Here is a 23,196-nt window from a genome sequence, read left to right on the forward strand (position 1 = left end):
TTCTCTGAAATATAAGTATTGGAATTTGATATTTGACTCTATTTTCTCTGTTAACAGATGGTTGATGCATTTCAAAGTTCTAGCATTTACAGACAATATATCTTTTCTCAAGTCATCACACTGGTGTAAGTAACCAACATTAACCATCAAAAAAGAGATCATCTGATCATACATACCAGGACACTTCAAATTTCTCTGTGAAAAGAATCTATTGATATGTTATAGTCCTTAGCCAACAAGCTATGAATATCAAGCATTATCATAAATGTCAGACTAATTTTTCAATATGAAACCTAAGATTGGGGCCATATAGTTGAGTTCACTAGATGTATTGAGGATACATTAATCCTCAAATTATAAATGTCTCATCCTTTTGGTTTCCTAAATATTTATGTTCAGAAAACATTAGATAGTCCCATAGACCAATGTTTGATGCTCTAAAATTTTTATTTAGCAGTAGCATAAATATAGATCCTGTTTTCTCCCGTCTTTTGACTTGCAAGTCAGCTAAACGCTTTGTGGAAATACCCCTAGAATTCTTAGTAGATACAGGTTAGGAGACAGCATATTTACACTAGACTTTGAGATCAAGAAAACCTTCTAGTCACCATAATAAGAAGTAAAATAGCTATGCTGTGTTCCCTACATGTGGGTTTGGAGTGGCATGAACTAGCCTAGGTAGCCATAGAATAGATTTAGATAACCTGAGCCCAGCCTTTGCCATTTAATAGCCCTAGAGTCTTTGGCAAGTTACTGTATCGCTTTGAGTCTGTTCCACTATCTCATTACATGTTAGTAGTAATATTTGCTTTGCCTCACTCATAGAACAGTACTAAGGATAAAAAAGAAAAGAAAATATGTGTGGAAACACTCACAAATAAACACATTTCAGATGAAGGCAATTATTGCTTTTATTTCCATCAGTGTCGCAGGACTATGTCTGCTCTTCTTCCCTGCTCATGGGACTCCTGGAATTGTAGAATAGATTAAGCTCTCAACTAGCATTAACATTGGAGGTCAATTTTGGTATTGAACATAAATGTGAGATTAAAGTTGAAGGGCCCAGATATCTCTCAGAGATGACTGCAACCACGGGAGATGTCTCTGTTTTGTTTCCCCATGCATGTAAATTCAAGTATCTATAAACAGCATGGCCCAAAAGGCAGTCATGAAGAGGCCACAGGACAAAGCTTTTCACTTTAGCATACGCTGCTATAATAATCAAACTTATGTGACCTGAGTGCTTCCCAGGAATTATTATTGATTTATGTGCCAAAATATTGAACATCCCTGAGGAAGTCTCAAAGCATAATAATGCCACTTCAGACACAAGCTTCAGGACTCCTTAACAATTCCTGCATGTCTATTGGCTAGCTCCTCAGGCTGACTGCCCTTTTCCTGTTTCCAGACAAATCTTCCCTAAAACCCATGGTCAGATTAATTTTCCTCAAATACAGTTTACCTCAACAACTTTCCATCACTGCTACCCCTCAGCTAGCATTAAAGATCCTCTTCTGGTTGAGCCCAATCTCCTAGACACTGCCATTACTGTATGACTAGGCACAGAGTGACAGTGTACAGCATACAGACAGCTCTGTAAAGAGCCCCGGTTATACAGTCAACTGCACTAAATCTAAATCCTAGTGTAGTGTGTACTTACTCTTGAATACATTATATAACTTTCCAGAGCCTCAATTTTTCCTTGTCTATAAAATGAAGATAACACCTATGCTGCAGGATTGTTGTGGAGACTGTGCTAATAAATGTGATAGCAAAGTACATTGGCTACGTAATACAAAGTACATTGGAATATAGCAGATGCCTAATCCATGCTAATTAATATTATTGCCATCAATTATTCTGAAGAAATATTCCTTCTCATCTCTGCTTTATGCAATTTTCTGCTTGATAATGAAGCAAAAACAAAAATACATTGTTTCATTGTGTATGTCACTTCCTCCATGCAAATTTCTCTGATCTTTTATGTAAAAAATGACTTAACCTTCCTGGGAATATCTCCAGATAAGATAAATAAATTATTGCTTCCACCTCATTTATTTTAGTAATTTGTATATATGTTTTATCTTCCCTAAAAATCTACAATTTCCTTGAGAGTAGAAACTGTGTCTTAGTCACCCTTGCATCACCTAATAGCACCTAGCTCAGTTGCTTGTCTATAGCAGTTGTTCAACAAATGATTGATGAATGTATTAATAAATCATCCCAATTCTTAGGTGATACCTTTACCCTATGCCTCAGGCAACTCTTTTTTTTTTTCTTGAGACAGACTTTTGTTCATGTTGCCCAGGCTGGTGTGCAGAGGTGCGGTCTCGACGCACTGCAACCTCCGCCTCCCAGGTCCAAGCAATTCTCCTTCCTCAGCCTCCCAAGTAGCTGGGATTACATGCACCCACCACCATGCCTGGCTAATTTTGTGTATTTTTAGTAAAGATGGGGTTTCACCTTGTTGGCCAGGCTGATCTCAAACTCCTGACCTCAGGTGATCTGCCCGCCTTGGCCTCCCAATGTGTTGGGATTACAGGCGTGAGCCACCACTCCCGGCCTCCCTTTTTTTAGATTTGTGTAACTGCTTGTCCTCTATATTGAATAATACAGCTGCATGCATACTGTCACCAAGCAAATATAAGAGGATGGATGGTCCTGTGCTTAACATAAAGGTACTCCACAAACCCACAAAAGAGCAGAAGAAACCAAGCTATGAAAGATCAGACAAAGAGGAAGAAAATGCTGTTTTCAGCAACATATGAAAACTTTATGTTGTTTCCAGTCCTGATAACAACAGAGTGACAGCACATATATGGCTGGTATTCAAGGGTCCCAGATCAATGAAAGAAAACACAAGAAAAAGAATTGAAAGTATCTTACATCAGATGCTGAAGAACCACTCAGGATCCTTGACTACAGATCTGAATTCTCTGAGGCTTGTGGGTAAGCTCATGATGGGAGTGGTGTTACTTTCATCATTTTATCCCTAGCATATATCACAAATATCAGACACAAAACTGATCTTCAATATTTTCAAATGAATGTCACTTTTATATCAGAGCAATTATTTGTATTCTTCACTATTAAAAACACAATCAAATCACAATAATACCAAACCTTTTACTTGATTCAGGGGTGAGGGCAGGCTGCTTTTCATTCAAAAGCAGATATTGATACTTTAAACAGTCCTTATAAGTACTGATGTGTCTTGCTAATCTTTTAAAAATCTCCTATAACTTTCAAAAACAGCAGTGGACCCACCATTATAAGACAGGTCACTTTTTAAAAGTTATTTTTTTGTATACTGACAGGAATTAGGTTCACTTGTAGGGAATTCCTCTTCTTCTAAGAAAAGACACTCACAGTTTTCCACTTTAGATGATGTAGAATACAATTCTAATTAAATAAGAAAGAAGTCTCTCCTGCGGAGCCATGAAGATGGTACCTCCATATAATACATTCATGTATAGTAAAAGAACAATTCCAATAAACCAGTGTTCTCTCCTTTGTATTAACACTTTATTTTGAAATTTCAAATTATTTACGGACTCTTCTGCCCTGCTTGACCTATCGTCTTAATCCATCGCCCCAAAGTCAGTGGTGCTAGGTTTTAAATTTACTATGAATTTTTTGTTCTATTTCAGAAATCAGTAAGGTCAGTGCTGCAAAAATTATCAACAACCATAAGTTCAGATACTTTTTAATTAAATTTATGAGGTGATCTAAAGCACAGCAATCATGATTTGTTACTATTGGTTAGGAACAGTTCTAAGTGTTTTACATATACAGTAATTCATTTAATATTTGTAACCATCCTACAGATGGTTATGATTATGATTCCATTTTTGAGATGGGGAAACTGAAGCACAAAGAAGTGAAATAATTGCCCAAATTCATCCAGCTTGTAAATGACGAGGCCAGAATTCAAACTCAGGGAGTCTGGTTGCAGAGCATGGACTTAACCATAACTTTATCTGCCTTCCACAGCTCACACATTCTCCAAGTGCTGGTGTCTTGGAGACAGTATGTTGGGTATGCAAGCAATCCACTGGCTGCTAGTGATTCCTGTACAGATTACACTGTACCTATCAGCACAAGATATTGTCAGATATAACCACACAAAGCCAATTCAGCTCACTCTCTGCTTTGTAATCAAATGTTATTTTCCTATTTTTAATGAAGCAAAACTGACTTTTTCTGACAGGCTGTGGGAGACGAGCAAGGATGCCACCTACATTTGATAGAGTCAGGGGAGGTTCCATTGATCAGGAAGGAGAATGACCATGACAAGGAAGCCTTAAAATGAGTGGGCAACACTACTGTGGGGCATCACTGATCAGTGAAAGACACTTGGTGACTGCAGCTCACTGTTTTAAAGTGTTAAGTTCATTATGTTGCCCAAAGCTACAGAAACCAAAGGCTTTGGAGGAAGTTCCAGTTTGCACCTGTTATCCCTGTTTAAATATTAGCAGCACTCCCTTTCATTCTCAAAAGTGTCCCGGTTTGGAAGAAAAATTATATGGTAAGCCTATCTAAGACTTTCCTAACTTTTCAGTAAAAATGGGAAGAGTCATTCATTCTGGACAGTGCATTTTTTCTTCACATGATACTCACCTCTCATCACTTTATAATACAGACATCCTAAACTACTTGTAGTTGCTGAAACACATTCTATTTCATATGTACCTTCCTCTCTGCACATGCCTGCCCCCATCTCCTCGCCTTTTAGGCAAATGCGACTTAGTCCCATAGTCTTATCCAAAATGCTATTTTCCCTAAGAAATCTTCCATTCCTTTAAGAATACAGATTTAAGTCTTCCTATTTTGTAGTCCCACTAATTATATACACCACTATTTAACCTATTATAACTGCTAGTGTTTACACCTACCTTTCACCAGATTTAAACTTTTCGATGGCATGGCCATTTATTTTTATTCTATTCCCCCATTGCCTTACATGGTGTATGGTGTAGGAACTCAAGATTTTTTCAAATGAGTTAAAAATCAGATTATATCATTGCTAATGGACTATAGAGCAAGGAAATACTCATGCCAAGAAAAGAGTACAGTAGATGCAGAATGTATCTCTATTATCTTGAAATAAGTACAAAATACACGATTTTTATTTCTTTAGGGCAAAAAATCCAAAAAACTATACTGTCAGCTTTGGCACGAAAGTAACTCTTCCCTATATGCAACATGATGTTCAACAAATTATTATTCATGAAGACTACATCCAGGATGAACATCATGATGATATTGCACTTATACTGCTCACTAAAAAAGTTTTATTTAAGAATGATGTACATCGAGTTTGTCTTCCTGAAGCCACACATATTTTTCCACCTGGTGAAGGAGTTGTTGTTACAGGATGGGGAAGAGTTTCATTTAATGGTAAGATCAGTGAAAACTTAACATACCATGTAAGGTACAAAAGCAACAGGAAAATAGTAATCTAGGTGTCGAGTGAAAGGCATCACTTACCTCCAGATGTTGAGTGCTCTCAGACAATCTTTTAAGGAATGATGCATATGGAGTTATGACTTTGCAAACTGCCTGGGTTTCAAACATTCCAAGGAAACCAATTTGGTTGTAGAACCTCCCTAACCTGGAAAAGCCAATTGAGAAAGCTCTAGTCCAAAGATGTAGGAAGAGAGATAAAGAGAGACAGGCAACATTAGAAACATATTTCAAATTATAATTTGAACATCTCTTTGTTATCATTTTGAGTGAGGAAAGTGAGTTGGCTTTTCATTCTAAAAGTATGCAACAGTCAAATATGGGTCTTATGTACAAAGGATAAATCAAGGTCATCCAGCTCTTTCAGCTTGTTTGCCGATAATATTTAATTCCTTTAGGTAAATACCCAGTGTTCCTTCAGAAAGCATCTGTGAAGATTATTGATACAAACACTTGTAATGCTAAAGAAGCCTATCGTAGTATGGTACAGGATACAGTGCTATGTGCTGGGTACATGGAAGGAAATATAGATGCCTGCCAGGTAATTCTGGCCATTATTTACATTGACCAATAGTATATAAATAACTGCTTTTACTTTATGAAAATCATCAATATGGAGACAATTCTATACTTCAATTAATTTTCACTTTTCCAATCCTGTCAAAGTTCCTCTCAGCTTTGGCACTAAAGTAATTCTTCCCTACATGCAGCATATGTTTTTAAGTGTTTAACAAACATTTATGCTGGACTTATTCTGAGTCAAACACTGTTCTAAGTCCTCTACAAATATTGATTCATTTAATCATCATTACACTCTTATGATGTAGGTAATACCAGTATTCTCATTTTATAGATGAGGAAATAGAAGCAGAGGAAATTTTAGTAATTTGCACATCATAGCTGGTATACAAACCTAGGCTGTCCAGCATCACAGTCCAGATTCTTAGCTACATTTCAATAAATAATCAGTCTCAGAATTTTTTCAATTACTTTTCGCCCATTCGAAATTCCTCTCACTTTCTTACTCCCTCATGGTGAGAGTTCTGCTACTTTTCTCAGATATGAACTCCTATATTCTAAGTATATTCATATGTCTCCAAAGTTTTGTCATGGAATTAAAGCTTGTAACTTATTAAATCACACCTTTGGTGCAGCAGCTCATGCCTGAAATCCTAGCACTTTGGGAAGCCAAGGCAGGAGGACTGTTTGACATCAGGAGTTCAAGACCAGCCTGGGCATCACAGTGAGACCTCATCTCTATAAAGAATTAAAAAAATAGCTAGCTCAGTGGGGTGGCATGCCTGTATTCCTAGCTACTCAGGAGGCTAGGTGGGAGGATCGCTTGAGCCCAGGAGTTCCAGGCTGCAGTGAGCTGTGATTATGCCACCGCACTCCAGGCTGGGAGCCAGAGTGAGACCCTGTCTCTAAAATATAAATAAATTTTAAAAATAAATCACACCTTTCAGTTTCAGGTAAACTCCAGAGTCCTAGGCAAGGTATTCTGGTCAGTCACAGTTGAGGTTAATGGTGACACAGGGATTTACACCGTGGGTAAAATGCTAATGACTTACAAACTTTATCTGGGGTTATCATTTAGTGTAAAGTATCTGAAAGGAAATTCTCACAATGATAAATATTCTTTTTTTTATTCAGGGTGACTCTGGAGGACCACTAGTTCATCCTAATTCTCGAAATATTTGGTATATTTGGTACCTTGTTGGAGTAGTGAGCTGGCGAAGGAATGAATGTGGTGCAATCAATAGCCCAGGGGTCTACACGTGAGTGACCACCTACTGCAACTGGATTGCCTCTGAGACGGGTGTCTAACAGAAAATCATCTCCTAGCAACTATTGTAGTTACTCCTAAGCCTTATTTAACATGTATTTTAAATTAGTGTGTACAATGGCTGTTTTGAAAGAACTGCCGTCCTGAGGGAATATTTATGGACTTCTAAGCCAACTCAACAAGACAAAACAAGACATCTCAGGTTTGGTCCAGAAAAGCCTAAGCAAAGACAGTGTTCACATCAAAAACAGACTATTATAATATGAATTATTTTTCTATTTCATTAACTCACATCATGGCTATCTCATCACAGCATAAACTCTTGGTTTTTGTCATTCAGACTTTCTAGAATTGTGAAAGTGTGCCCTTGTCCATGGTAAATTAGTCACTGTGAGTGACTGGAATCAATACTTTATGCGGATTGGGTTGGAATATGCTATATCTGCCTTCATGTCATAGCTTTTGTGGAAGGGGTGTGGTTGTGACCTAAATCTAGTCTGAATGTAGGCACTGAGTTACACTCTTTTATTTGTATGGGGTCTTGGTCAATTCTTGCAATCATTGTGAAAGAATTACACCATCAGCAAAACCAGGCAAAACAGCACATTTTAGACTTACGGTGACCAGGCAGAGTAGTAGTTCTTTACTGTTGTTACAAGTTTCTGTGGAAATTCCTTATTTGTAACATATTTTGAAAAAGTCTCTATGCACTCTGAAAATGTGTAATGTATTTTAATTAAAACAAATTTAAAAGCAAACTGTTCAATAACAGTTTTCTTTTTGGTTTTTGTTTGCTTTTTTGAGAATTCGTGGGTGGGTTTTCCTCTCTTTCTCTTTTTAACCTCTTTTTCTGTAAAAAGAAGGGTTGCTTCTACTTGGACCATAGCTTGCGGGAGTGCACGGGGTGGTTAAAAAGTATCTTGAGGGCCGGGCCCGGTGGCTCACGTCTGTAATCCCAGCACTTTGGGAGGCCGAGGCGGGCGGATCACTTGAGGTCAGGAGTTCGGGACCAGGCTGGCTGACATGGTGAAACCCCGTCTCTACTAAAAATACAAAAATTAGCCAGGGGTGGCGGCTCGCGCCAGTAATCTCAGCTACTCGGGAGTCTGAGGCAGGAGAATCACTTGAACCGGGGAGGCGGAGGTTGCAGTGAGCTCAGATCACCACTGCACCCACCCCAGGCAGGGAGACTCTTTCAAAAAGAAAGAAAAAAAAAGTATCTTGAGGCTGAAGGGAGCAGCTCGGGTGGACGCCGCCCCAGGTCTGACAGAGGGATGTGGCCGGCGGGCCTCTTGAAGGCCCCTGGGGGCCGCAGGCTCCTTGCTGCGCTGGAGGAAGAGGCCTGCCCAGCGCGGGTTGGGCCCTTCCAGCCTGCTGAGTTTGGTCGGGATGAGTTTCCGTTCGCGGCCTAGGAAGTGGTTCTCCAGGAAGCCGCAGGGGTGAGAGTCTGCATGCTTTGCGCCCAGGGCGTGCATATCCAGCAGGGCCTGGTTCAGGTTCGTCTCCAGGGCCAACGCGGCTCGCAGGGCGCCCAAACTGCTGTCCTGTTCATCCCAGGACGGCTTCTGGGTGGCATCGCAGAGGGCTCCGCGCTGGTTTTGCGTCTTCCACAGACTCTGGGCGCCCTGTCGCTTCTCCTGGGCCAGCTCTCAGAAGAAGTGGCCCATGCCCTCCAGGGCCACGTCGTCGCGGTGGAAATGGAGGATGAGAGAGAGGTAGGTAAGGGAAGCCCGCAGCTGCCGGTTGACCAGGCTGCTGACGGCGGCTTCCACTTCGGTGCAGTAATTCTGGCTGATGTGGGAACTCATGGTTCTTTGGAAAGGAGCTAACCAGACACGCACACAAAAGAAAGGCTGAATTGGTCTTGGGCTGGGGGATGATGGGAAGGCCCAGAAGATGGTTCTGGAAGCTGCGGTGGGGGTAGGGGTCTGGGGAGAAAGTTAAGTAGGGGTCAGAGGCTGGAGGCGGGAAAGAAGGGATTTCAAGAAGGAGGTAAGCACGGTATCTCTGCAGGTGGGTTTTTTGTGTGACACAAATATTAATTTCTGGCCATAGTCCCAGTCCCACAGTCCCCAGAAGCGAGCCTAGGGCCCTGTTTTATGAACCACACAGTCTCCAGGCGTTAAGTGGCTACAGTCTGTAATATTCACTTTTAAAAAGTTAAAATTTTTATTGGTATTTACTGAAAATTTGATTTAGTGTCTTGACAAGTCCTTATACAGTATTTAAATTTTACTTGAGCTTCAATGACCTAGATTAGATATATGAGAAAATCTTTTACTTACTGAATTTTCTTCTTCCAGAAAGTGTGGATTTCACACTATCTACTGATAGCCATTTTGCATTTACCAAAGATCTAAAATAAGTATATATGTAATAATAGTTGTCCTAAAATTTTATTAAATCACTTTTAAATGGCATTTTTAGTTCCTTTATATCATAAATAAACTCAGTTTCTTAAAGCATTGAAATACCAAAGGCCTTTTAAAGTAGTCTTAGCATATTAAATTTCAGTTATTAATGATCTTGATATTTAATACCTTTGGTGGTAATTAACATTACATATTGTATTCATTATCATCATCATAAATGAAACAGCAATGCTTAACATTTACTGAGTTGTTACTATGTGTCAGGCACAATTCCAATGACTTTGTCTGTATTATCCCAATTGATCCTTCTGTCTATTCCATGAAGAATACTATTATTATTTCAACTTTATAGATGAATAAACAGATACCAAGAGGTTAACAACCTTGCCCAAGAATGCAGAACAACACCCACTTTACACAATCCTGCCTCTTAGTCATAGAAGTCCAGGATAAAGAAGTGATTTTAACCAGAGATGTTGACAATTCACATTTTTGTGGGAGTTTTTGTTTGTTGGTGTTATGTGTTTGTGTGTTTGCTTGCTTGCTTTTTCTGAAAAGAGTGAAAACTCTTTATAGTTTTGGGTAATACCTAACACTAGTAAGAAGTCCACGCTGGGAAATGACATCAGCATTACTTTCACAAAGGCATTTATATTTGTAGGGTATTTTATATTTCTCACTTGGGCCTATGTAAAAATGCCCTCTGAATCATGGTCTGGCAAATTTGGCTGTCATTCAGGTGGAGCCTGGATGCCGATTCATCTAGAAGGGGCAGAGGAGATTAAAGGATCTAGTCTTGGGGTGGGGGTAGGAGTAGAGATTATGGAAAGTGATACTAGTGACTGCTAAGATTCTAATTTTGTAATTTTATGTTTTTAAGCCTTCAGATGCAGCTTGAATACTAGTGTAATTGTTCTATGTGAATCCATGCCAGAACTCTATCTGGGAGTTGGAATCTTTTTTGCTCCCATCTGTCTCTGAGAGCCAGAGTTTATTAATGTGGAATAGAAAACTCCATTTTTTTTGTTAAAAAATCTTTTTTTTTTACAAATAAATATTTGTATACCTTAAAGTGAAAATAGCTTGATGATACCTGATAAATTTTTAAGCTACAACTTAAACTGTATTCTGTATGTTACTGAATTAAAGTTTGTTAATGACAAAACTTTGCAATGAGAAGTAGCAATGCAGATGCAGCTGTTTTATGTATTAAAAATTTTATGAATTATTTATTAAAATCAAATACTGCCAATTAGTATTATGTCTACCATATGGTATTTAAAACAAATTGATAATTCCATGGATATTTTAAAATATTTTTAAACATACCATAAACTTAAAGTATGCTCTACTTAATTATATAAACTTGTAAATAATTTTTTTTGTTGTTGTTAAAAAAGAACTACTACCACGTTGGTTGTTTTCTTCACAAAATAAATTAAGAAATGTAGAGATAGGGTCTCACTATGTTGCCCAGGCTGGTCTCAAACTCCTGGCCTCAAGTCATCCTCCTGCTTTGGCTTCCCCAAGTGCCAGTATTACAGGCAGGAGCCACTGTGCCAGGCCAATACAATACAATTTTTAACTATGTTTCCTGATAGTTTTGATGTTATCATTAAGAGTAGTGCAAAATTTGACACAGCTAGTTTTGATTAGAAATATTTATCTTAAATATTTCATACAAATTAATTAAATGTGCATAACAAAATGCATGCAGTTCATTCATAGTACAAAAGAGGTTTCAATGAAAGTGTTTTAAAAGGGTATGACAATGTAGATTGTTTATTACACATATTCGATTTCTATACTTTAAAATCCTGAGATTAAGAAAAGAAAAACAATGATTACTTTAAAAGATTATTCTAGGTATTTATTTAGTTTCTATCAGAAGAAATGAAACGTCAGAGAGCTCAGTGTTTTCCAAGTCCAAAAACTTAATGTCCAGTCAATAATCTTAATTTTTTTTAAGTTCTGGGAAGGATGCTTCTTTTAGAGCACTGCAGAGGGAAAAACTGGATTATCACTGGCTTGGTGATTTTTTGTTATATAGCTGACCTAAACTGTTTTATATTTGCTCCTCATCTCTCCTTTATTCTTAAATATTAATTAGGCCTTTTACAGTGTCTGTGGGGTGATACAGGTTCTGTAACTCTGATTTTTCTATAAAACCAGCATCTAGATCAAGTTCCCTTTCTACTGAACCCTTTTTGGAGTTTGGTCTTTTCAGTTTTCAGCTGCTTATGTTTCTTCCTTCATTCATTTCTTTCTTCATTCATTCTCAGCCACAAGACATTCTACATGGCTCTTTGGATCCGATAAACTGCTGAATTTGTTTTTTTGCTTATTATTATTCTATAACATCCTTGGAAACATTGCTTTAATAATGTAGAGTTTTTGGCTCTCTCATTTTCTCAGAGTGTTGAGTCCTGTCAAAAACAAAAACAAAACCAACAAAAATGTAAAATCTTAATTTGTGGCATGTGTTCCTCTTAGGAAAGGTTACTCTTCTGGGAAAGAAAGGGACTTGGGCCCTCCACATCCTCTGAAGAGAGTGTGTATGAAGGCTAAAGATGGGTCCTTCCATTCTTACCCATATTCTGCTGGGTTTTTATTTCATTTTATTTTCCTTTCTCCAACACTCCTATATGGGTAGGAGCTATTTCATGAGTCTGTGTACTTACTGTTATAAATGAGCCTGCTCAGATTGTTAGCCTCCCTGTTTCAAAAGAATAGTTGACTTTTGTAGTCATAGAACCCTCTTAGCATTTTCCTACAACTAAAAATCTATATGTTGGTTTCTATTCTATTGATGGAAAAGGTTGATAGGACCATCCCATCACTCTTAATAGTTTCTGGGGTGGGTAGCAGCCTCGAAGCAAAGGACAGCAGTGCTGTAGCATAGAAAGGGAGAATGTAGGGGAGTTCAGCCAAGCTTTTATGAGGAACCCTCTTCTGCACCTAGGAATCTGGAATAGTAAGAGCTTTGGTACTTTCTCTGGAGGCAACGTTTTTTGCTTTGTTCTTGTTGATTGAACCATATCAACATACTTTTTACGTGTTGTTATATTGAAATCCATTAGTATATCTTGCATTTTGAATGGATATTTTATTCATGCATGCTTCTGTGACATAATTTGTATGTCTTTTTGAAAATGTTGGTTAACTGAGTGATATGGTTTGGCTCTGTGTCCCCACCCAAATCTCATCTTGAATGGTAATTGCCATGTGTCAGAAGAGGGGCCTGGTAGGAAACGATTGGATCATGGAGGTTGTTTCCCCCATGCTGTTCTTGTGATAGTGAGTGAGTTCTCATGAGAGCCGATGGTTTAAAAATGTGTAGCTTCCTTCGCTGTCTCTCTCCTGACGCCATGTAAGATGTGTCTGGCTTCGCCTTCGCCTTCCACCATGAATGTTGTTTCCTGAGGCCTCCCCAACCATGTGGAACTGTGAGTCAATTAAATCTCCTTTCTTTATAAATCACCAGGTCTCAGGTATGTCTTTACAGCAGTGTGAGAACAGACAACTACACTGAGTTAAGTAAATATTCCAAATGTTGACACCTTTCATTGTACTGTGTCACAAAGTCATGTTCATTAATATCACTGATCACACTATAAACATCTTTTAAGTATTATGGGGATGTCAGGTTCACGGTAGCACAAATAAGTTTACCAAAATTCTAATTTTCTTAATAAATCTCATATTTCATAATTAGCAACAAATAGTCATTTTCCGAAAATATCTGCCACATGCAGATTCTAAATATATTAATACTGATTCTGATTCTAATAGGTTTTCAGTCACTCTTAGCAAATAAAATGTTGTTCCACGGTAAAAATGATGCATTCACCTTGCAAATCATAAAATTACTTCAGTGCTTTTACTCAAGATTGCCATTCAATTCAATTATGCAGCAACCATGCTTATGTCTACCTCTCTTTTGTCATTCATAACAAAGACATGTATGTACTCAATTTCAAAAGGCAATGCAATTTATAATCTTTAATGTTTCATCCAGGGCATTCTTAAATAAAGTTGGATTTTTTTTTACTGCAAATGTATGGCAGTGAAAAATACAATGATGCAATGACTCCTGGTACAGTTTGTTGCCTTTACCTTGATTTGCTAAAAGTCCCAGCCTTTTTTGCCACTAATCTATTTTCACTGTTAGTTTGATTTCACAGACTTCCTGAAAAAGCCTCAGAGACCCTTAGGGGTCTGCAGAAAACACTCTGAAAACTGCTGATCTATTCTAATTATTCTAATAATTATTCTAAAGAAAAGTTTATATAACTAATACCTACAAAATAATTTCATCAATCCATAAATATCCAAGAACTGTTCATTTATATACTTATGGTGCTACAGAAGCATATGGGACAGACAGCTAACGCAGAATGAGGGGTGGGGGCAATCAAAAGTTTATCAAGTAAACGCCCCTGAGATGTGTCCTGTGGGATGAATAAGAGGAAGCTCAAGAAAAACTTCTTGGTGAAGGGATGGAGGTGCTTGGGAAGGGCACCCAAAGGGGAGAAAACAACATTGTCAAACACTGTGACTGAATATATTATCATGTATTAGTCAGGATAGGCTAGATTTTACTGTGGTTCCATACACTTAAATCTCCATAGCTTAGCACACCAAAATTTACTTCTCACTCATAGGTATTGACAGTAGGATGACTCTCCCAGGCTGCTGGATTAGCAATCCAGGCTGCTTTCATCTTGTGGCTATGCCGTGTGAACATTTGCCTTCACAATCCTAATCACAGAGCAAGAGAATGCTGCTAATAGACCCACTAACAGAATGAAAATATATCCACTAATGCTCCTAGATCATTTGCCAAAATTTGTTAAATGGCCCCTTTTAACTTTAAGGAGGCTGAGAAACGTGAGACAGAACATGTATATTTGGAGACACAGAAGTTTCTCTGGCCTAATTTGTTGAAAAAGACCGCTGGCACTAATTTCTACTGTAGCAAAGAACAAATAGTTTTCACAGAGTAAACAGTAGAGGGCTCTGGGAATAAACTAGAATGATGACTAGTAGGCAACAGTGCAGTTCCAGATCAAAGAGGAGTAGAAATAGAGCCCGGAAGGTTCTGACAAGCAAGAGATGCTTTCTGGTATAATGATCAAAAGCTCTGTGCTAGTATTGGAGAAGTTTTATCTTTAATTGGGTAGAAAAGGGAAAAGGAAACAAGTACAATGTTGGGATGAGAATTTTTAAAAATTGCACAGATTTATAAGTCATCATGCAAAGAAAGAAGTTACGTAAAACTGCTCTGTAGTTTGTCTCTGCTATATAAAACACGAGTAGAAAAAAAGACTAGAAAAAATATAGGACACCAGAGTGTTTTTTTTTTAAACAGAGTTTATTCTAGTGATATTATGAATGATTTCTGGAGTCTGTCTTATATTTTCCATAATGAGCATGGTTACTTTATAACCAAAAGGAAAAAAAATTCATTAACCTTTGTTTAAAGAAATTCCAATTTAAATGAGATATTTTCAATAAATCACTAGTCATTAAATATTGATGAGATATTTATGAATATGGTGAATATATTTTCCCAGCCTAAATTGGGACATTTAGGTTGGTATAAATGAATTGAAAATTTTGCATCGAACAGTCTTGGAAAGTCATATGGTTGCATAGTCATAAATAACTGAAATCCTATAATTATGTTTCTTTAAGCTCAAATGGGACATAATTGTATATGATAGATTTATCATTTATTTTTGCTTTCCATAAATGTGTTAATGAAATTTGTTAAGCTAGTTTTTATAAACGGAATTGCATTTTAAATTACCAGAATAACTTGGTGTTTAAATACATCCACTATTTTGAGTTATTTTTCTATGTAAAATATATATGCACATATATACTTGCTTAAAGGATAAAAAGACTTTAATTACTGTCTCTGACATCTGAACTTCTGTTTTTTTTCTTTTCTGCGAGAACACCCCTATGTTCTATCACTTTTCCCAGCAGAGGGCACTACAACCCAAGTATCAGGCTTCTCATATTTCCCCTAAATGTCAAACGTAACATTGTTACCTTGAGAAGTCTCATCAATGAGCAAAGTACAATCCCAGCAGGAGACAGAAGAATAGACAAAGTGAAAACCTACCCCCCCATCCTTATTTCTGGCAAATAAAAAATATAAACCGTGATTCCATTAAAAAAAAAAACTCATTCTTGCAAAGGACAGTAACAAGTTCCGTGATATATAAAGATGTATTTAAGTAATAGATTCTGCTCTAAAAACCACATAACCAAGTGGAAAGTACCAGTACACAGCAAATGCAATGCAGGGTAATTATAATAACTGCCAGGTTTAGAACACTACACTCTGTTTTATACCTCCAGCTGCCTACTTGACCACTCCAAATAATGCAAGGCCCCCAAAACTTAATATGTCCACCCCATTTTATCATTTGACTTACATATGTGCTCCTCTTTATATGTTCACCCATTTATTTAATGGCATTACTGTTCTTGAAAATTTATTATCCCCTTTAATTTCTCCTTTTCTGTCATCTTTCCCCATCAGTCCTAAGTCTTGATGGTTTCCTAACTAGTCTTGCAAGTCTTTGGTGATTTACTAATACATGAAGCATTAACTTTTTATCCTTTTTTTTTCTTTGTTGAGACAGTCTCGCTCTGTTGCACAGGCTGGAGTGCAATGGTGTGAACTTGGCTCACTGCAACCTCTGCCTCCTGGGTTCAAGCAATTCTCCTGCCTCAGCCTCCCAAGTAGCTGGGAGTACAGGCGTGTGCCAACATGCCCAGCTAAGAAGGATAACTTTTAAGATTTTATTTTCAAGCCCTTCGTAATCTAAATGGTATCTAAATTCCCAGTCCTGCCTATGGGTTCCTCCCTTTAGCAACACAACATGCCAATTAAACCTCTAATTTCCTTCAGAGCCCAGCTCAAATTTCATATAAAAAAGACTTGGCAAAAATTATTCTCTCCTCTCCCGTTCTCTGATGACATGTCATTTGTATTTTTGTTAGAACACTGTATTAGTCGTTTTCACACTGTTGATAAAGACATACCTGATTCTGGGCAATTTACAAAACAAAGAGGTTTAATTGGACTTAAAGTTCCACGTGGCTGGGGAAGTCTCACAATCATGGTGGACAGCAAGGAGGAGCAAGTCACATCTTACATGGATGGCAGCCGGCAAAGAGAGCTTGTGCAGAGAAACTTCCCTTTTTAAAACCATCAGCTCTTGTGAGACTTATTTGCTATCATGAGAACAGCATGGGAAAGACCTACCCCCATGATTCAATTACTTCTTACTGGGTCCCTCCCACAACACTTGGAAATTCAAGATGAGATTTGGGCAGGGACACAGTCAAACCATATCATTCCATGCTGGCCCCTCACAAATCTCATGTCTTCACATTTTGAAGCCAATCATGCCTTCCCAACAGTCCCCCAAAGTCTTAACTCATTTCAGCAGTAACTCAAACATCCATAGTCCAAAGTCTCATCTGAGACAAAGCAAGTCCCTTCCACCTATGAGCCTGGAAAATCAAAAGCAGGTTAGTTACTTCCTAGAAACAAAAGGGGTACAGGCATTGGGTAAATACAGCCATTCCAAATGGGAGAAATTGGCCAAAACAAAGCGGCTATAGGCCCCATGCAAGTCCAAAATCCAATGGGGCAGTCAAATCTTAAAGCTCAAAAATGATCTCCTTTGACTCCATGTCTCTCATCCAGGTCATGCTGGTGTAAGAGGTGGGTTCCCATGGTCTTGAGCAGCTCCATCTCTGTGGCTTTGTGGGGTACAGCCTCCCTCCCAGCTGCTTTCATGGGCTGGTGTTGAGTGTCTGCAACTTTTCCAGGCACACGGTGCAAGCTGTCAGTGGATCTAACATTCTGGGGTCGGGAGGATGGTGGCACTCTTCTCACAGCTCCACTAGGTGGTCCCCCAGTAGGGAGTCTGTGTGGGAGTTCAGACCCCTCATTTCCCTTCTGCACTGCCCTAGCAAAGGTTCTCCATGACAGCCCTGCCCCTGCAGCAAACTTCTGCCTGGACATCCGGGCATTTCCATACATCCTCTGAGATCTAGGCCAAGGTTCCTAAACCCCAATCCTTGACTTCTGTGCACTTGCAGGCTCAACACTACATGGAAGCTGCCAAGGCTTGAGGCTTACACCCTCTAAAGCCACAGCTGAGCTCTACATTGGCCCCTTTTAGTCATGGCTAGAGTGGCTGGGATGCAGGGCACCACGTCCCTAGGTTGCACACAGCATGGGGACCTTGGGCCTGGCCCACAAAACCACTTTTTTCTCCTAGGCCTCTGGGCCTGTGATGGGAGGGGCTGCCGAGAAGACCTCTGACATGCCCTAAGAGACATTTTCCCCATTGTCTTGAAGATTAACATTCAGCTCCTCATTACTTATGCAAATTTTTTCAGCTGGCTTGAATTTCTCCTCAGAAGATGGGATTTTCTTTTCTGTCATATTGTCAGCCTGAAAATTTTCTGACCTTTTATGCTCTGCCTCCCTTATAAAACTGAATTTCCTTAACAGCACCCAGGTCACCTCTTGAATGCTTTGCTGCTTAGAAATTTCTTCCACCAGATACCCTAAATCATCATCTCTCTCCAGTTCAGTTTCTTTTCTTTTTTTTTTTTTTTTTGAGATGGAGTTTCACTCTTGTTGCCCGTACTGGAGTGCAATGGTGCAATCTCGGCTCACAGCAACCTCTGCCTCCTGGGTTCAAGTGATTCTCCTTCCTCAGCCTCCCTAGCAGCTGGGATTACAGGTGCCCACCACAATGCCTGGCTAATATTTTTTATTTTTAGTAGACATGGGGTTTCACCATGTTGGCCAGGCTGTTCTCAAACTCCTGACCTCAGGTGATCCACCCACCTCAGCCTCCCAAAGTTTCACAAATCTCTAGGGCAGGGGCAAGATGCTGCTAGTCTCTTTGCCAAAACATAACAAGGGTCACCGTTGGTCCAGTTCCCAACAAGTTCCTCACCTCCATCTGAGACCACTTCAGCCTGGATTACTTTGTCCATATCATCAGCATTTTGGTCAAAGCCACTGAACAAGTCTCTAGGGAGTTCCAAATTTTTCCACATTTTCCTGTCTTCTTCTGAGCCCTCCAAACTGTTTCAACCTCTGCCTGTTACCCAGTTCCAAAGTCGCTTCCACATTTTCGGGTATCTTTTCAGCAACGCCCCACTCTACTGGTACCAATTTACTGTATTAGTCTATTTTCATGCTGCTGATAAAGACATATCCTACACTGGGCAGTTTACAGAAAAAAGAGGCTTAATTGGACTTAAAGTTCCACATGGCTGGGGAAGCCTCACAATCATGGCAGAAGGCAAAGAGGAGCAAGTCACGTCTTACATGGATGGCAGCAGGCAAAGAGAGCTTATGCAGGGAAACTCCCTTTTTAAAACCATCAGATCTCATGAGACTTATTTGCTATCATGAGAACAGCATGGGAAAGACCTGCCCCCATGATTCAGTTACCTCCTACCCTGTCCCTACCACAACACATGGAAATTCCGAATGACATTTGGGTGGGGACACAGTCAAACCATATCAAACCGTAATCAGAGTCTGTTTAAAATAATGTGTCTATGTCTCTTTTCTCTGTGCCGTTTTTATAAAACAGTAGTTTTATAGTTCAGTAGACAAACAGCCTACTGAAAACAGCAGAAGCTTAATATGCTGAATCAAGTGGCACACTGATAGTACCATGATTCAGTTACCTCCTACTGGGTCCCTCCCACAACACATGGAAATTCCAGAGAAGATTTGAATCAGGACACCCAAACCATATCAAACACTAATCAGAGTCTGTTTAAAATAATGTGTCTATGTCTCTTTTTTCTATGCCATTTTTATAAAATTATGAGACAAGCAGCCTACTCAACACAGTAGAAGCTTCATATACTGAATCAAGTGGCACACTGATAGTACAAGTGGGGGATCTTTATACTTGCATGCTTGTTCATTTGTGCTATGCACTGCTTACATCCACTTCCTCATGAGAACTGCACTGGAAGAGCTCAGGTTTATATTTTTAAAATTTTTAAAGATTTATACAAACTTTAAGGTTTTGTCCAGAAAAAATATTGTCTTTTAATAATATTTTCCAGGTTAAGGTTTGTTAAGGAACAATAAAATACATGAATGAGTGAAATCCTTTTTAGTAAATGCTAATGAAAAGCACTTTTCAAAAATTTTATTGTTTAAATACTTTTTCTGGATTCCAAAAATAAGTTTTTCAGATTATCTCTTGTATAAAAGTAAATTTGAAGGAATAGAAAAACCCCATACCTCTAAAAGTAGCTTTTTCTTCTTGGTTCTGTCATATTTTCTTTGACTAAATATTAGCTCTGGACTAATAAAATACTTTCCTGGTACATCTTCCCTGAAGGGCTCCTAAGGGTTTTATACCACAGAGGAAAATTCTAACTGAAATACTGACATGGGGATTAATTACAAAGAGACATTAGTGCTTGTATGTAATATAGTCTGGTAAACAATTCAAAAATACTACCAGGTCATAAAAATTCTACTTAATTTTTTTTGCAAGTATATTATGTTTATGAACACCTCCAGGCTGCTTATAACTCACCCACCTCTTTTTATGGAACCTTGCTGCAAAAGCATAGATATCTGAATCATAGATTTCTACATTTGAAGTCACTAAATTCAACTTCTCACCCAGTTGAGAGAATCACTCTTTCTTTGCTTGAGCACCACTGAAAACAGGGATCTCCTCACTTTTGAGGCTGTTCCTTTGATTTTGGCTAATAAAAATTATTAAAATGAACCAGCATTTGTATAGCTTATTTGTGTAATTTTTAGTGAAATTTCCTAATGTGGTTTTCTCTTTATCAGCATTCTGATGATAAACATTCTAGGGTGAGATCATACCAAGATAGAATAGTTGTCCTAGAATGGTCTAGGAAGGCACACTAGAATAATAATTTAAAATGTGAGCATCACAAACATAGAAAGACAAGTATCACTTGTTCTCTCACTCATGTGTGGGAACTGAAAAAGTAGATCTCATGAAGATAGAGTAAATTAGTGTTTACCAGGGTCTGGGAAGGGTAAAGGGAAGGGGAGAGATGAAGAGAGGTTGATTCGTAGGTACAGATAATACACTTTGATAAAATAATTTTTTTTAAATCAATTTTCCATCAAAGAGTAAAGAAAAAGTGTAGGCATTCCCTGACATTGCCAAGCTATATGAACTTAAACAAGTTTCTTAAACTCCCCAAGTTTCCATTTCCTTGTCTGCAAAGTAGGAATCATAGTAGTTACTACCTACATTTGTACATGAATACAATAAATATAAAGCATTTTGCATAGTGCCTAGCAAATAGTAAATTTTTTAAAAAGTAGTGATCTCTTATTACAGAAGAGATAATTTTATGGGAAGAGATAATTTGAATTGGTAGACAGTTGAGAAAAGGCTGGCATTTTAGATGAGGGGATTAATGGTCAAAGGGCTGAGCATGGCACAAGTGGGAGCACTAGGAAATAAATGCCCATTAAAGAGAATAGGGATAGGTTGGGCACAAGGGATGGATCTAAAGGAGTAGTTCCCTAGGGGCAGTAGTGGATTGCGGAGTTATCACAAGAAATCCTCAAATCCATTAGTACACCAACCCATGCCTTAAACTGAATGTATATTACATACCACTTCCAAATATGAATAGATGTTGCAATTCTTAAAATAAAAATTCATTTAAAAGAGCCAGTGAATGAATAGATATTTTGATTTTTTCTTCTTTGAGATAGAGTCTCACATTGTCTCCCAGGCTGGAGTTCAGTGCCACAATCTCAGCTCACTGCAAGTTCTGCTTCCCGGGCTCAATTGATCCTCTCACCTCAGTCTCCCAAGTAGTTGGGACCACAGGTGTGCACCACCATGCCTGGCTAATTTTTGTTTTTTTTGTAGACATGAGGCCTCCCTGTGTTGAGCAGGCTGGTCTCAAACTCCTGGGCTCAAGGGATCTGCCTGCCTCAGCCTCCCAAAGTGCTGGGATTACAGATGTGTGCCACCACACCCTGCGATATTTTGATTTTTATCAATTTTTATCTTCTTCAGGTCTCTACTTGAATCTTATATCTTCAGAGAGGTTTTCTCTGGCTTTACTATCTAATATAGTCTCCAGGTCTTTTTCACTCTCCAGTCCCTTATTCTGTTTCAGTTTCCTTCACAGCACCAAACGCAACCTGGCATTGTATTATGTATCTACTTGTTTACTACCTATCTCTTCTCTTTGAATATAAATGACCATGAAGGCAAGGACTTTGTTATATCACCATCGTCACTCCAGCATCTAGAAAACTGCCTACACATGGTGCACCTTCAGTAAATATTTGCTAAATAAATAGATTCACAAAATAGTAGTTTCAAATGCGTACTACAAGGCAAACTAATTATGTTATATGCAGCCCTTTTCATCTTCTCAGTAAAAATTCAAATTAAAGTAGCATCAGAAGACTCTTTTCTCCTTCTTTATAGTCATCAGAGTCTTTGCCTGAAATAATAACTTCTTATTAATAAATGAGTTGCCATAGAAATTGGCCCTATTACTATGAGATACCTAAGAGGGAAATGAAAGTCTTTTTTCTAAAGGACTGCAACTTAAACATGTTAAAGAACATTGCTTTTGAGATACAAGTACAAGACATAAATATTCATTTCATTGCTCAAATGATAAGACATTAGTCAAAGCTTCCCGTAACCCCAATCAAGTTAAACCTCTAACGTATTATTTTAAATTAGGTAGTGCGTGTTGCCACTTGGATGCCCACTCATCCACTACCAACACATGTTGAACTCATACAACCTCAACCTCCACAACAGAACACGTCATGAGATTACTTAATGTGTAATCGAAACAAAATCTGTTTCGTATGTTAATTAGGTCAACAAAAGATATATTTAACATTTGATAAGACATTAGTGTGATCTAAAGTATTCACTGTACAGTATTCTGTCTGGACATCTCTATTTTTACCGTCAATGTTACATTATCATGTTTATTGGGTTCCTTGCCCTTTATTCCGACATCTGCAGAACCAAATCGGTTAGATTGCCACTGATTATAGGGCAAATGTTCATGGCCCCCAAATTAGATAGAGTTGTTTTCACTTCATTCTCTTCCCTTGAGAGAGTAGAAATAGTGGTCCTGTTGTGTTCTTTTCTTTCCCCAAATCTGGCTGCAATTCTTTAAACACAATACATTAGCACGTTTGCTCTGGATATTTGGTGAAGAATGCATACTATGCATCAATATAAATCTCAATAGTGTGCAAGCAAACAATTACCTATAGGATAACCTGTTTATATATTCTGCTATTGCTACATCAGAATTATTTCTGACATGTCTGTCTCTAAAATTTCCTAAGCGTCACCTCTTGCAATCAAGATATTTTCAGTGCTAGAGATTTGAATAGTTGCATGTGTAACTCCCTTCCACCCACTATGCCATCTGTTACCTACAAAGTATAGCAGTTGGAGTCAGGAAATTTGGCACAGTTCTCCAAGTGGGGCAACCTCCTCTACC

At 38.4% G+C, this 23,196-nt stretch overlaps 2 protein-coding genes across 2 annotated transcripts in view; both read left to right on the top strand.

Moving 5' to 3' along the window:
- Positions 1 to 7,293, top strand: part of LOC100984855 (transmembrane protease serine 11B-like protein) — a 35,583-nt gene extending 28,290 nt beyond the window's left edge. The window contains 7 exon segments of the mRNA XM_003810447.3: positions 58 to 125; positions 2,789 to 2,949; positions 3,651 to 3,689; positions 4,211 to 4,385; positions 5,141 to 5,400; positions 5,865 to 6,007; positions 7,120 to 7,293. Of these exon segments, the coding sequence (XP_003810495.3) occupies positions 58 to 125; positions 2,789 to 2,949; positions 3,651 to 3,689; positions 4,211 to 4,385; positions 5,141 to 5,400; positions 5,865 to 6,007; positions 7,120 to 7,293 (1,020 nt within the window).
- A 1,384-nt stretch (positions 7,294 to 8,677) lies between these two features.
- TMPRSS11F (transmembrane serine protease 11F) overlaps positions 8,678 to 23,196 on the top strand; it is a 142,273-nt gene continuing 127,754 nt past the window's right edge. The window contains exon 1 of the mRNA XM_055111482.2: positions 8,678 to 8,967. The gene's annotated coding sequence lies outside the window, so the exon portion shown is untranslated. The remainder of the gene's footprint in view (positions 8,968 to 23,196) is intronic.

Source organism: Pan paniscus, chromosome 3 (assembly GCF_029289425.2).
Source record: "Pan paniscus chromosome 3, NHGRI_mPanPan1-v2.0_pri, whole genome shotgun sequence".
Classification (NCBI taxonomy): domain Eukaryota; kingdom Metazoa; phylum Chordata; class Mammalia; order Primates; family Hominidae; genus Pan; species Pan paniscus.